Here is a 12,730-nt window from a genome sequence, read left to right as displayed (position 1 = left end):
CCAGGCACACTCACTGCCGCGTTCTTACTGGAATTGCTGGGATAGTGTGTGTATAATATGGAGACAGAATGTGGAGATTGTGTGGTATGTACAGTGATTCTTTACAGAGGGGGGGATCTATCTTTGATCTGGTAATCTTTATGGTTTCAGTAATCTGGCTCAGTGGATGTACATTGGCGGAAAATAAAGCCTGACATCCGGGCACGTCTCCCTGCCCTCTCGCATTCTCCTCTTTAGAGTTAAACATTGTGGCTCCGGAAGTGAAATTCCTTTTCTCCATAATTAACCCATAATGTCTAAACCATCCAAGGTAGACTTACCACAAGATACCAGATTGTAGAACGAAGGTTTATGCCTCTGTACAAGCCACAAGTCTGAATGTTTTGATTTTGTCTCTGATTGGTCGTGCTCTCTGTTACTACTATTAATAATAATGTATACTTTGTTAATCTCACAAGGGGAAATTACCCATCAGGCCTGAATTACACACACATGCTCAGTACCTTCATATGAGCCCGATAAAAATGAAAAACCATCTTGAGTCCAGTACAAGTACTACAAACCCTCCGTAGGTCGCTAAAACCAGCAACTGCTAACCCCAATGCATGTTTTCATTCCTACAACCCAGTATCAGCAAGGTCAAGCCACTACCAGGCAGCAGCAGTCAAGCACTAAATCTAACAGCATGTAAACATGGAGTAATACAACTGTCCAATGAAACCAGAACAGCAATCATGAAAAACACATACTGATCGGAGTTTTGTACCATCTAGCATTCAGCGATGCTTAGAGCTCTAATCTGTTATACTACATTCCAGTCAGGAGAAGCAAACCAACTAAAATATCACCGGGCACATTTAAAATGCCATGTTGTAGAATAGGAACAGAGCCAAGTCATCTAGTGGGTAAGCCCATATACCAACAAAGAGGAGGCGAGCCAAGGATGGGGTTAATTGGTATTTTGTGGAAAACAAACACTTGCAGCATCACAGAGGACGCACAGTAAACAGAAGCATTAGCGCTTGTTAGAACCAACAACGCTCATGTATAAACCACTAACAGTGGGTGCCACATCACCGTGATAAGACCAAGGTGGAATAGTTTCCCGCAGAAGTCAAGCACTTTATAAACTATGGCAACTGTCACCTGGTTACAAGGAGTATACCAGCAAAAAGAATTGAATAGTAGGACGAAGTTGAAGTTTTCAGAATTACAGCACTAGGCCATGCTACCATGCATCTGTACCATAGACCGTACAGTCTATGGTACAGATGCATGGTCGCCTACAGTAGAGATTAGAGAAGGAAATATCTGTAGACAACATAGGGGCCATAGACATACTTTACGTAGACATGGAGCATTTTTGAGTTGAATGATGAATTATGCACAAATTGAAAGAGCTGATGGGATTACATTTCACTGAAATTCTATGTTCATGTGACAAAAAAAAAGATTGATTAAATGATAGTTTGGCAAAATAATCACAAAGGTTTACTTACTAGATTCTTGGGAGCGTTCAACCACAGCTTGTGGTCTTCATCAGAAAAGGGAAATGATGTTATATAGTAGCCTACATAATCAATTAACAAACATGGTTAAATGAATCCCTGTATCTCTATCGCGCACAATGTATTTTTCTTTCTCTTTCGTTCTTTCTTTCGTTCTTTCTTTCTTACATTCAAAATTCTGTAAAATTGTCATTTTCTACAATATCTGTACATGGCAGCAATAGCACAGTTATGGTTAGTTCATTGTAAATTAACTTGACTAAAGTTAATAGTTATGATTCATACATTACACACACTTACACTATTTGCGATAGGACACTGGTCCCATGAGCTACGTGCTCATCCACCACCCCGACCTCCACCCGCAGTGACACGCAGACACATTCAACCATGTCTTTGTCAATGTTTCGTAAATGCTCCGTTTTTCACATTTCCCAGTTTTCAGCGCACTTTTTCTGACGCATTCAAATGTGTGGAAAAGGTGTTTTCAAATTGCACACAGGGGCGCCATGGCCTCTGTATCGATGGGCCAAAACTGGAAGGACAAGAGACACAATTGTAAATTGATTTGATCTCAGTCTAACTTCATTCAGGCACAGAGCCAATGAAGCTGGCTGCCTGTGACATTATCTGCCTGATGGCATTGAACACAAAAGACACAGGGTGATGGGAGGGAGAGGGGGAGTCAGATGGAGGGAGGGTGTGTGGATGGTTTTGGGGGGGATGGTTGGGGGTAAGGGGGGCACATAAACTGATGGAGCATGGAGAGGGGGAGCAGGGAAATGGCAGATTGTATGCCACATAAACAAAACAGCTGGCTTAATTCCAGAATTACTGTCCCCACATGCACATTTTATGGTTTTGTTGGGCATAATGTAAGTAGGCCTACCTTTGTATTTTTTTGCAATAAAAACATGATAAATAATACGTCATTTCGATGCGTATAAAGGAGAGCTTTGTAATTCTGTTTTTTGTGAAATGTCTTTTTATTTTATCAATAGCCATGATAATAATTAATAACACAAGAACACAGAGCTGCAGGGAGTTTTACAACTAAAAAGGTCCTATTCCTGGTAAATGTTGCCTTGCCAATTCTATTTCCATTTAATGTCTATTTCATAGCCTGTGTAACAGGGAGCTCCTCTGGTGGGCAGGGATCCAAAGGCACCAATTGGAGGTGTCATGTGGAATCATTTCATTACACTGGGCGGGGGAATTAACCTTGACGTTCAGTAGCAGGGCTGTAATTTAGGATTCACAGCGTTAAAGATTGCCTGTCAGGTTTGATCCAGTGCCAGCTTTTTCCTTCACATACTCCACGAGTTCCATCAACCATTCAGTGTTTGAGAGCTGTTTGAGGTACAATTTGGTGCGCTGGAAAACACAATGTCCTTTGTTCTGGTATTTGAAAATCTTGATTACAGGATCGCAATTCTTTTTTTAAAGGCTTGATTCAGATTTCGATAAAGATGGAGGAGAAGAGTTGAATTCTTCTTTTTGCCTCGTCATCTTTTATGACTCGTAAGCTGATTTCTGCAGATATGTTTTCAACTTTTCAGCAGCGATCCAGAATAATAATCTGCAGATTTGTTTTGCTGGATTACCATTGCTTAATTATTTGTTTTGAATTCAAAAGTATTATAATTTGACTGGGTCTCAAGGGGAAACCTGCCTAAAGAAAGGCACACACATGCACAGCAGACCTTTCTTCACCCTTTTATCTCTCCCTTTGGTCAGATATTTCATCAGTTAATTTGGACATATCTGTGGTAATAAGGGTGTGTACAAAGGTAAGGCAAATTTATTTCTTTAGCACATTTCATACCCAAAGACAACCCAATATGCTTTATAGATTACACAGGTAAAATCAAATAATAGGAATTTTGACCCCTTATTGTGTTCATATTGGCATGGGACTCTAGTGCTGTCCTCTTACATAATATATTTATAACGTATACTGTTTATTGGTCCCTAGTGGGGAAATTACAATTTACACTCTGTTTTGTTAGAAATCACTACAGACAGGCCTGAAATACACACGCACACACACACACACACACACACACACACACACACACACACACACGCACACACACACGCACACACACACACACACGCACACACAACCAGACAGGACCTATTCGTGCACAAATTGAAAGATGTCAGAGTGAGTGGGCTGCCAGTGCTGGACCAGCGCCCAGAGCAGTTGGGGGTGGGGTGCAGTGCCTTGCTCAAGAGCACCTGGCAGCACCTAGGAGATGAACTGGCATCTCTCCATGTACCAATCCACACTCTGTACTTTAGATGGAACTTGAACCGGCGACCCTCCCGTACTTAACCCAACTCCCCACAGATTGAGCTACTGCCACCCTATTATACTGATGAACCCCTCATTCACGTACCTGGCTAATCGGCGTGTGGTGTCAGAAGTAACTACAGTGATGCTGCCAAAGCAGTCGCAGCCCCAATCACAGCAGCATCAAACTGAGTTTTTTGGAAGGCGACGGTGTTACAGGAGGAGCTTTGGATGATAAGTTGTAGTCCCTGGCGGATCCACGCCCATCTTCAGAGGCAGGTCTCTCCAGTCTGTAGCCCAAATGTTTGAAACTGTCATGAAAATACAGATGTAGAGACACGAGAGGCAGAAGAAGGAGGCGGTCAAAGAGGAGCAGAACTAAAAGTGTCCTCAACCACCAGCTCACCCAACTCCAGCTGTTAACGGGTCAGAGCCACGGGGGAGCCAGTGGGAGAACCCAAACTGGTCATGTTAGAAGAGTCTGTTGACATTGGAAATGAACTTACCACTATTAAAAAACTGGCCACAGTGTACAAATGGCCACGACAACACTGGGCTGGCCGTCTCATTCCCTTAATGACGGGCATAAGCCAGGAGAGCTTTGGTTTGTTTGTTTTCTTTTAAATTGACAAAAATAATGTTTGCAATCCATGGCTCAGTTCAAAAGCTATAAAACATGAATTTGCCTGCTGCCAGGTTAGCTCAGTTGGTAGAGCAGGTGCACAGAGGCATACTCCTCAATGCAGTGGCCGCAGGTTCGACTCCAACCTGTGACCCTTTGCCGCATGTCGTTTCCCTTCTCTCTCGCCTCTCGAGGTTCACTCTGAATTAAGTTCCCATAAACTGGAAGTAGAAGGGTGTCACTTTGGCTCTCTGTAGGTGAAGCTAGCTTGCTGAGCCTGCATAAAAAACATAGCGGATGGAGAAGATAAGAAATTCTCTTTTTCAAATGTATTTAATGTTTATGTATTGTATGTATTGAGAACGTATTGGGTTTACCTTTGCGAAGGTTTTATTGAAGAAGCTGGGCAGAGGAGATGCTACAGCATAACATCGGAGCTTTTGATTACTAACATTAAGTTCTTTAATTACTTAGTTAGCTCGCCATCTTGGCTGATGCGATTACAGAATGAACGTTGTGAGTCTATTCCACCTGTCGGGTTCTATTGATCCAGTGAGCACAGTGGCTACTCTGCAACACCCTGGAATTGATGCTTCATTATAACATCTATGCCCTGTATCAGAAAAACACAACATTAACATCTGCCACTGCACCAAATCAGCGTCCCCTCTTCAACAACACTCACAAAAGAGGAGAAACAATTATCTTGTCAGGCAGGCACCTTATTATACACCACTGAGGAGGTCAATAATCCTTTCGACGAGGCAGAGTTTATCAGAGCGGGCCTTTAGTTTAGATTGAGGAGCTTTGAATTAGCTGTCACTGATAGCTGTCACAGCTGATCACAGACACATAGCCCTCTCTGCTGTCAAGGGCACATTGCAGCAGTGCTATTTGTCCAGATGAGACTTACAATAGGTTTGGGTTTATAAGTAGCTTACAGCATGAGATATTAGTGTTTTTAAGCATATTTGTTTGTCCATGTCTATTGCATGTTTGTGCTTAATTTGCCATTGAGATGGACTATATCAGTGTTTCCCAAACGTGTTCACATTTAGGAAACCCTTATGCTTATCAAATTAGTCCAAAGAACTCCATTTGATAAGATTTTGTCCCTGGGTCCCCTGTTGGATACACTGGAATTCTCCATTGTTGGATGTGTTTCCCACCCGTGAAGTCAGAACACTTAGACGCACATACGCATGACAGAGATTTTCTAAGTGTCCGGTCCGTGTGAAAACCTTGTGCGGCATGTTTGTCATTAGCAGATAACAAAATGTAGGTCAGTTGAACCTTTGGACCCTGACGGCCGCCTGAATGTGTAAAGTGTAGTCCGGACTTCAACCTGCACCAGTTGTGGTTGGTTGGGGATGAGCTATCTGGACTTCCCCCTGTCCTCTCTAGAGACAAGAGTCACATTTACTTCTTGAGCGGACATAGGGGATATTAATGAGAGGATAGTATTGTTATACTGAAAGCTGTAGTAATAATTACATCTTTGGTCCTGTTTATGTCTAACTATATTATTTGTACGGAGTCCTGTTCCACGTCTATCTGTGAAAATGTTGCTACGCTGTTTCTATGCACAGAAAACAGAATAATGCGTTTTTATCAACTGGTGTTGCCAGACCTTCCTCCACAGCACTGTAGAGGTCAGTCTGGCTAGTCCACACAGAATTCTGGGATGTGGTCTGGTTAATTGGCATTTCTTTAAACCAATCACAATTGTGTTGGGCGGCGCTAAGCCCCGGACACAATGACGGCGCCCCTGCAAAATAACCCTGGGGACGGAACTTGTTTTGGTGGAACAAGTGTACGTTCAGTTTTTGTCTTGCTACAGAAACCTCAGACTGGACAGATAGTCTTGCTACCTGGCTGGATTTACCCTGCGGAGATCTGAGGAGCAGTTTGTCCTCATAAATCCACTGGAGTTTAGCATGCCAACACAAAGAAAGCAGAAGTGACGGTCATCCGGAGGAATTTCCAGCGGCCCTGAACGATCCTGGAAGTGGAACATCGTTGATATAGACTAACTGGGATGTGACGTAATTCCCAGCTCCGGCTTCCGACTTCCAAGATAAAAAGGAACGCTTTCTAAGTCGCACAAAACAACTATGACTTGTTTACCCACACCACCCCTGTGGCATATCTGATACATTGCCACTTCTTCATTACAGCATGACAACACCATGTTAAAAACCAGACAAACGAATATTCAACAACACTGCACGCGTCTATCAGTAGTTTTGATGGTTGAATATTCGAATAGTCTAGTGTGAAACGCCTGGTCAAGACCAAGCAAAGCTGGACTACACTGACCATGAACCTTTGTGCACTCAAGGTGTGGAACTGATCTCAGCGTACATTCCAGAGTATCCATCCATTCATCCATCCATCCATCCATCCATCCATCCTGTGGCATTTGTGTTTATTCAAAGAGAAAACATAGCCAGAGGGCAGTGGAAGAACTGAGACTGAACAAGTTGTCAGTACAAACTTAGTTATGCAGCCAAACACACTCCCAGCAGGAGATAATGAAGCCAGTCACATCCAAAGCTCCTGCCTCCCCTCACCTCTCTTATCTGCCTCCCTCCCCCTCTGGGACGAGGGCATTCCAACTGATCCGATAGATATGCTGAGAAGCAGACTCACTCTAAATGTATTGACGTACCCATTGATTTAGGAGTCACCAGGGCACTGCTGCTTTTGTGTTTTTGTTGTTTTGTTTTCTTTGGGTCTGTGTGTTTTCTTTGGGTCGGTGTGTTTTCTTTGGGTTTTAAAGAATTAAAACATTTTACATGACCAAGGCCAGTGTGACTGAATTATTTCTGCCAATTTTGTTTTACATACAGTACATCTACATGTGGTAGATGGTAGAGGCTCTATACTAATTTTGCTATAACTTTGTGTGTTAATATACATGTATTTACAGTAAACAATATATATACTAAAACACTAAGTTATAGTAAATTTAGTAAATTATATTAGTATATTATATTTTTTATAGTACATTATATATTGTATTTTATACATTGTAGTATATTAGTAATAATCTATCTATTAGATTATGTGATATGTCCAGTCCCTCCAGAAAAACGTTATGCAATCACATAATTCAATGCATAATCAGCCAAAGTCCATATATTTATGCGGAAGCCAATTTGTTTTCAAATATGCCGCACTTTTGTCGTAAAAATTGCCAAATTTTGCGCAAAATAATGCAGGACTTTCATGCGTTTTTGTTACAAAAAAGTCACATATATCTTATCAGAAAGTTTTAAAATGTTGCGTTTACTTTACGCAAGAGAAGCCATTTTCCCCTGTTGCCATAGGAATTTGGCAATTTTTGCAAGTTCCCGCAATTTTTGCAAGTTCTTGCAATTATATCGCATACAATCTCCGAAATATCCCACATGTTCCATCGCAATTTTTGCAAGTTCTTGCAATTATATCGCATAAAATCTCCGAAATATCCCACATGTTCCATCGCAATTTTTAAGAAAACGTGCCGCAAAATCAAGGATTTTTTACTTTATGTCATTGCATGAGTGAAATCTTTCACCTGGTTGTGGCGTTTGAGTTAAAGATAGGGGATCCTTGAAAATTACCAGGAATCATCGTCTGGGCACCATGGACAGTATATCTGAACCAAATGTCATGACCCTGACTCTAACATCCAAACAACAAAAAATTACTACCAAAGTTAAAAAAAGAATTCATTGAAAACCAGTGTGTTACAAAGTGTACGGTATAAGCGCCATGTTTTCCGTTGTTGTTGAAAACAGTCACATTATCCTTGTTTGCCCATTTGTCAGTATCACACGATATACAGTATGTTCACCTTCACTTTGATCTTGCTCTTGTAAAGAGCAACATGGGCTTTTGCCTGTGCCGCGCGCGCACACACACACACACACACATTTATATATATATATACAGTATACAACGTATATTGCTCGTACGTCAGTTGTGCTGACAGCTCATGATGATGTGGGAAAGTTCAAGTAACCTCTTAGTTTGGTCTGGATGTCTAGTTAAAGGTCAGCATGTGGCTCTTCATCTGAAACACTCCTGCTGATCAGTAGGCCTTCAAACAACAGTAAATACTTGCTTTCTGGTAGATTGTTGCTCAGTTGAGATAACAGAAACCAATATCATCAATGCGTAATCCCTGAATTGGTGGCTCTGATTCTCTCTAGCACTTTAGCGTAGTGATATGGGAAACTTCTGGTCAATCTTCAGTTTGAAGATCTACTGTTTTTTGTTTTTTTAACATTAATTGGAACCCTTTGGTTGCTTCAAAATGTCTTGTTTAGCCTTCTGCCAACCAAGCTAGCTAGCGCTAGCGTTAGCTGGTAACTTAAGAAGGAAAAGTCTGCCGATTGTCTACGTGTTTGCAGATGAATGGAGGCAGTACCCGGAGGCCATGTTAACCCGCTGGCAAACCTCCGCTGGATGACTCGCTTCAGAAGGGTTGAAAATGGGCCACCTTCTCTCTTTAGCGTTTAGCTTAGCGAGGCGCCATTGCAACACAGGCTTGGCTGCGTCATACTCTCCAGCGCCACGCTTTCGCCTCAGAAAACCAAGATGGCGAAAGCCAAAAGTCCAAACTTCAATGTTGCCGTGTCTATGTCTTAACCTCAAAAACACACTTTTAAAAAAGAGTAATGTTCAACAACTCGGCCAAATATTGTGTAGTGTTGTGGAAGTTTCTTTTTGAGCGGAAGAAGAGACCTTGTTGAAACAAAATAAAGACAGACTGCAAACTGGATTAAAGGTTTAGGTATTCGGTGAAAGGGTTTAATTGTTTTCTGCAGAGAACAACCAAATGACGAGAACAGCTTTCACAACACAAGAGTTAAAAAGTGGCAACAGTTATGGTGACTACAATCAGTAGTACACCTCCTTATATCCCCGTGCATCTGTCTCTAGTGCGTCAACAATGACTGTAGCCGTCATTCTGTCTGAGAAATCCGAGATTTATCTCGTCTGTAGAATGCTTCATGGCTCCAACCTTGCTTACAGTGGCGAAATGCAGAGTCATAACAATTTTAGCTGTCTCCAACACTGGAGGACTTACTTTAGGATATACACATATTTCAAAAACAAATTGAAGGATTTACTTATAATGAAAAAATCTCTTAAGAGATGAACAATTATTGAAGAAAATCATTGTCTATGTAATTTTCCCATTACAGTAGCCTATAACCCACAAAAGCCTAACCTAACTAATTGTACCCAGGTTGGATTTGTCTGGCTTTTAGTTTGACCAGAACATTCTTTTCACACCACCGCATCGTGCTGTAAGCCTACAGAGGACATTTTCATCTACCTGTGCAATGAAGACCTTGATGTTATAGATTACATTCAATTAGTAGCAGTGGAACCAGGTCAGATCTCCCTGTGAAGACACCATCTGGCTCCCTGTCACTGACACACACACACACACACACACAAACACACACACACACACACACACACACACACACACACACACATACACACACACACACACACACACACACACACACACACAGAGCGAGAGGTGAGATATACAATTTGGAAGTAGTTCTTAAGATCCAGTGTACAGCAATAAACTGATAATATCAAGGTGAGGGTTTTGGGCATGGTCAATGAACGTTGCATTGATTGCGTTGTATGGTAATAGTGATCTATTTTATTGTGTTGGTGAGCACAACAACACAACAATTACATTTAGTCTGATTTCCTTATTCAACATAGGTGTCCCGGAACACACCGTGTTTGTTTGATTGGGCCGTGCTCTTTGAGCTGCAACGTGATTGGTTGACCAGGCAGACGCTTGACTGAACGTGGCTACACCACCGCTGGGCACGTAAGTCTCTTTGCCCGTCCAAAAGTGTGTACCCGTTGAAAGTATGTCTCTCGTAGCGCCCTCCCCCGTGGTTAGGGGTAGGGAAACGGTTTATTCTGATTTAGGTCGGGGGAAACACATGTAGACGGTGAAATAGTCTTCGACACAACGGTTCACTGTCATCTGCGCAAACTCAGAAGGAACTAGGCAGAGTAAGAGGAGAAGTAAGTGGACTGTGCCTTCAGGATTAAAGCAGAAGTCGTCTTGTGTGGAGTAAAGTTGTATGATGATAAAGTATTGGAGGATACACATTTGGGGAAAACAATTGTCACTCCACATGTTACTGCCCGTGTGTTACTCAAAAATTGCAAATTGTCAAACAGCACTAGATTTTACTTTGAAAGTTACAACCGGAAACTTGTAATGTAGTGTAATGAAACCAGTCACTGGGTGATAGATCAATAAGTTGTGCTAAAATATACGTGCGTACAGAAAAAGTAGTTAATGACAGCTCATCATTGTATGCATAACACCGCTGTGATTTGAGTCTGAACGACTCTACGTCCGCTGTGAGCTCAGTGTAGAGCTCTGCTCGCCAGGTAAGACGAAGCTACCTGCTAGCTCCGGTGTGTACACAACGGGTCTCCAAACCCCGCTGCGAAATATAGGAATTTAATTTGGTTTTGCAGGCTGACTAACAAACGTCAAAGCGAAAACAAAATTAAATATATGTTACGGATTGACTTCAGCCAGGCTACAATTCGGCATGCGCCCCAATACATCAAGCAGCACAGGTTCAAATCCAGTTGAATCTGTTTACTTTTTGTTCACCTGTCTTTCACACCTTACCGAAGTAGAGTCACACATTGTTACTGCAGAAGGTAACGTAACCGAACACACCAGGCCAGCACGGAGAGGCTCAGGAGGAGCTTATCATTATACAAATCACTTGAACATTGATAAATGCTGATCAATTACTAATGTAATATTTAACTTGAGGCTAATGTTTTTTTTAGTATTTTTTTTTTTTTTTATTGTGCTAAAGGAAACCCCTTAGCACTTAATTACATCCCAATGTGATCAATTAGACTTAACTTTGAATGAGCTTCTGTCTGTCTTGTTAGGTCATCAATATGGCCTCGTGGATTATTCAGATGACTGTGATGTTGCTATCTGTCTTCATCGGCAGCGGCCAGGGGAAGAGAGACAAGATGCTCTACTGCTCTGGTAAGCCAACAGTGTTATGGCTGAACAGATGTATGCGATGAAATATTGCAAATGCTGCTGTTCAACATTTGAGTTGCAATCCCTTGTGCAGGAGGTTTTTTGTGTCAATTTATTAAACATGTTAAAAACTATAAATACAAACACAAAGTAAAACTTAAAATCAAAAAAGAAAAGAAAAATACATGTCATCATTAGCAACAAAAGCAACAAATAAGCAACTCAAATAACATTGTTCATAATAACTTTCCTGCTTGCTAAACTGTTCATGAGCACAGATAAAGTATTGGTAAGTAACAAGACTAGGTTTGGGTTATGTAATCACTTTTACTCTCTACTTTTCTTGGTTCCACTCCTTTAATAGTCACATTTGAGAGTTACCTTTTCAAAAATGCTTACATACAGTATACGTTTATCTTTTAAAATGTATATTGGCCCATGAGTTATTATATTATTGTTGGATGTTTTTAACTCAAGTATTGATATTGATATTGGCCTTAAAAATCCAAAATCAGTCCGGTTAACTTAACTTTAGTTTCCCAAAGAAGCATGATACATAAATAAAAGTAGTGTCAATCTGCCCAATAAACTATACTAAAAATTCCCAATAAACTAAACTAAGAAATTCCCAATAAACTAAAAATTCAAAAATAAAACACAGTCATAAAAAAGACAGATTTTTGCATTTGAAAATAATCGTGTGTTGATAAGTTTCAACTAGCATTTTGTACGTGCGTTTTCGATATTGTAAACAACACCGTCTCATCTATTAGACAGACACCTGTTGCTTTTTATCAGACTTTATATCTGTAGCTTACACACCAAGAGAGTTATTTATTCTAGTTTATCATGAGCAACATGCTCACTGTTGGACAGTTAGTTCTCTTTAGTTACCAAGAAAGAACCTTTTTTTTTTAACCTTTCCATTTAATGTGTCGACTGATGTTCACTAAATTCCTGACAATGAGATGCAGCTTGTCTTCTTGCTGTCACTGAGGTTTTTACCTGTGTTTACCAGCATGCAAGGCAATTGTGGATGAACTCAACTACTCAATCAGTCAGGTGGACCCAAAGAAAACCATCAACATCGGCGGCTTTCGACTCAACCCCGATGGAACCATGACAGACAAAAAGGTACAGTACACAGATGTGTATTCCCTCACCTTTCCACTCATTTGTCTCCTACAGCTCTTAATTGTAGAAGTATTCACGGTTTTTCACGACTCAGGATGAGTCGGTGGGTTGGG

At 41.1% G+C, this 12,730-nt stretch overlaps 1 protein-coding gene and 1 long non-coding RNA gene across 2 annotated transcripts in view; one reads left to right on the top strand and one right to left on the bottom strand.

The window, feature by feature from the left end:
- The window catches only part of LOC117954665, a 25,637-nt gene extending 17,592 nt beyond the window's left edge, over positions 1–8,045 (bottom strand). The window contains exons 1-2 of the long non-coding RNA XR_004658856.1: positions 8,035–8,045; positions 4,211–4,214 (exon numbers count right to left, since the gene is read on the bottom strand). This is a non-coding gene — a long non-coding RNA (uncharacterized LOC117954665). The remainder of the gene's footprint in view (positions 1–4,210; positions 4,215–8,034) is intronic.
- Positions 8,046–10,257: 2,212 nt separating this feature from the next.
- Positions 10,258–12,730, top strand: part of cnpy1 (canopy FGF signaling regulator 1) — a 14,659-nt gene continuing 12,186 nt past the window's right edge. The window contains exons 1-3 of the mRNA XM_034887400.1: positions 10,258–10,280; positions 11,392–11,486; positions 12,502–12,686. Coding sequence (XP_034743291.1) covers positions 11,393–11,486; positions 12,502–12,686 — 279 coding nt within the window. The 5' untranslated portion in view covers positions 10,258–10,280; position 11,392. The remainder of the gene's footprint in view (positions 10,281–11,391; positions 11,487–12,501; positions 12,687–12,730) is intronic.

Source organism: Etheostoma cragini, chromosome 12, assembly GCF_013103735.1.
Source record: "Etheostoma cragini isolate CJK2018 chromosome 12, CSU_Ecrag_1.0, whole genome shotgun sequence".
NCBI lineage: Eukaryota > Metazoa > Chordata > Actinopteri > Perciformes > Percidae > Etheostoma > Etheostoma cragini.
Note: the sequence above shows the minus strand (reverse complement) of the source record. Positions and strands in the feature narration are given on the sequence as shown.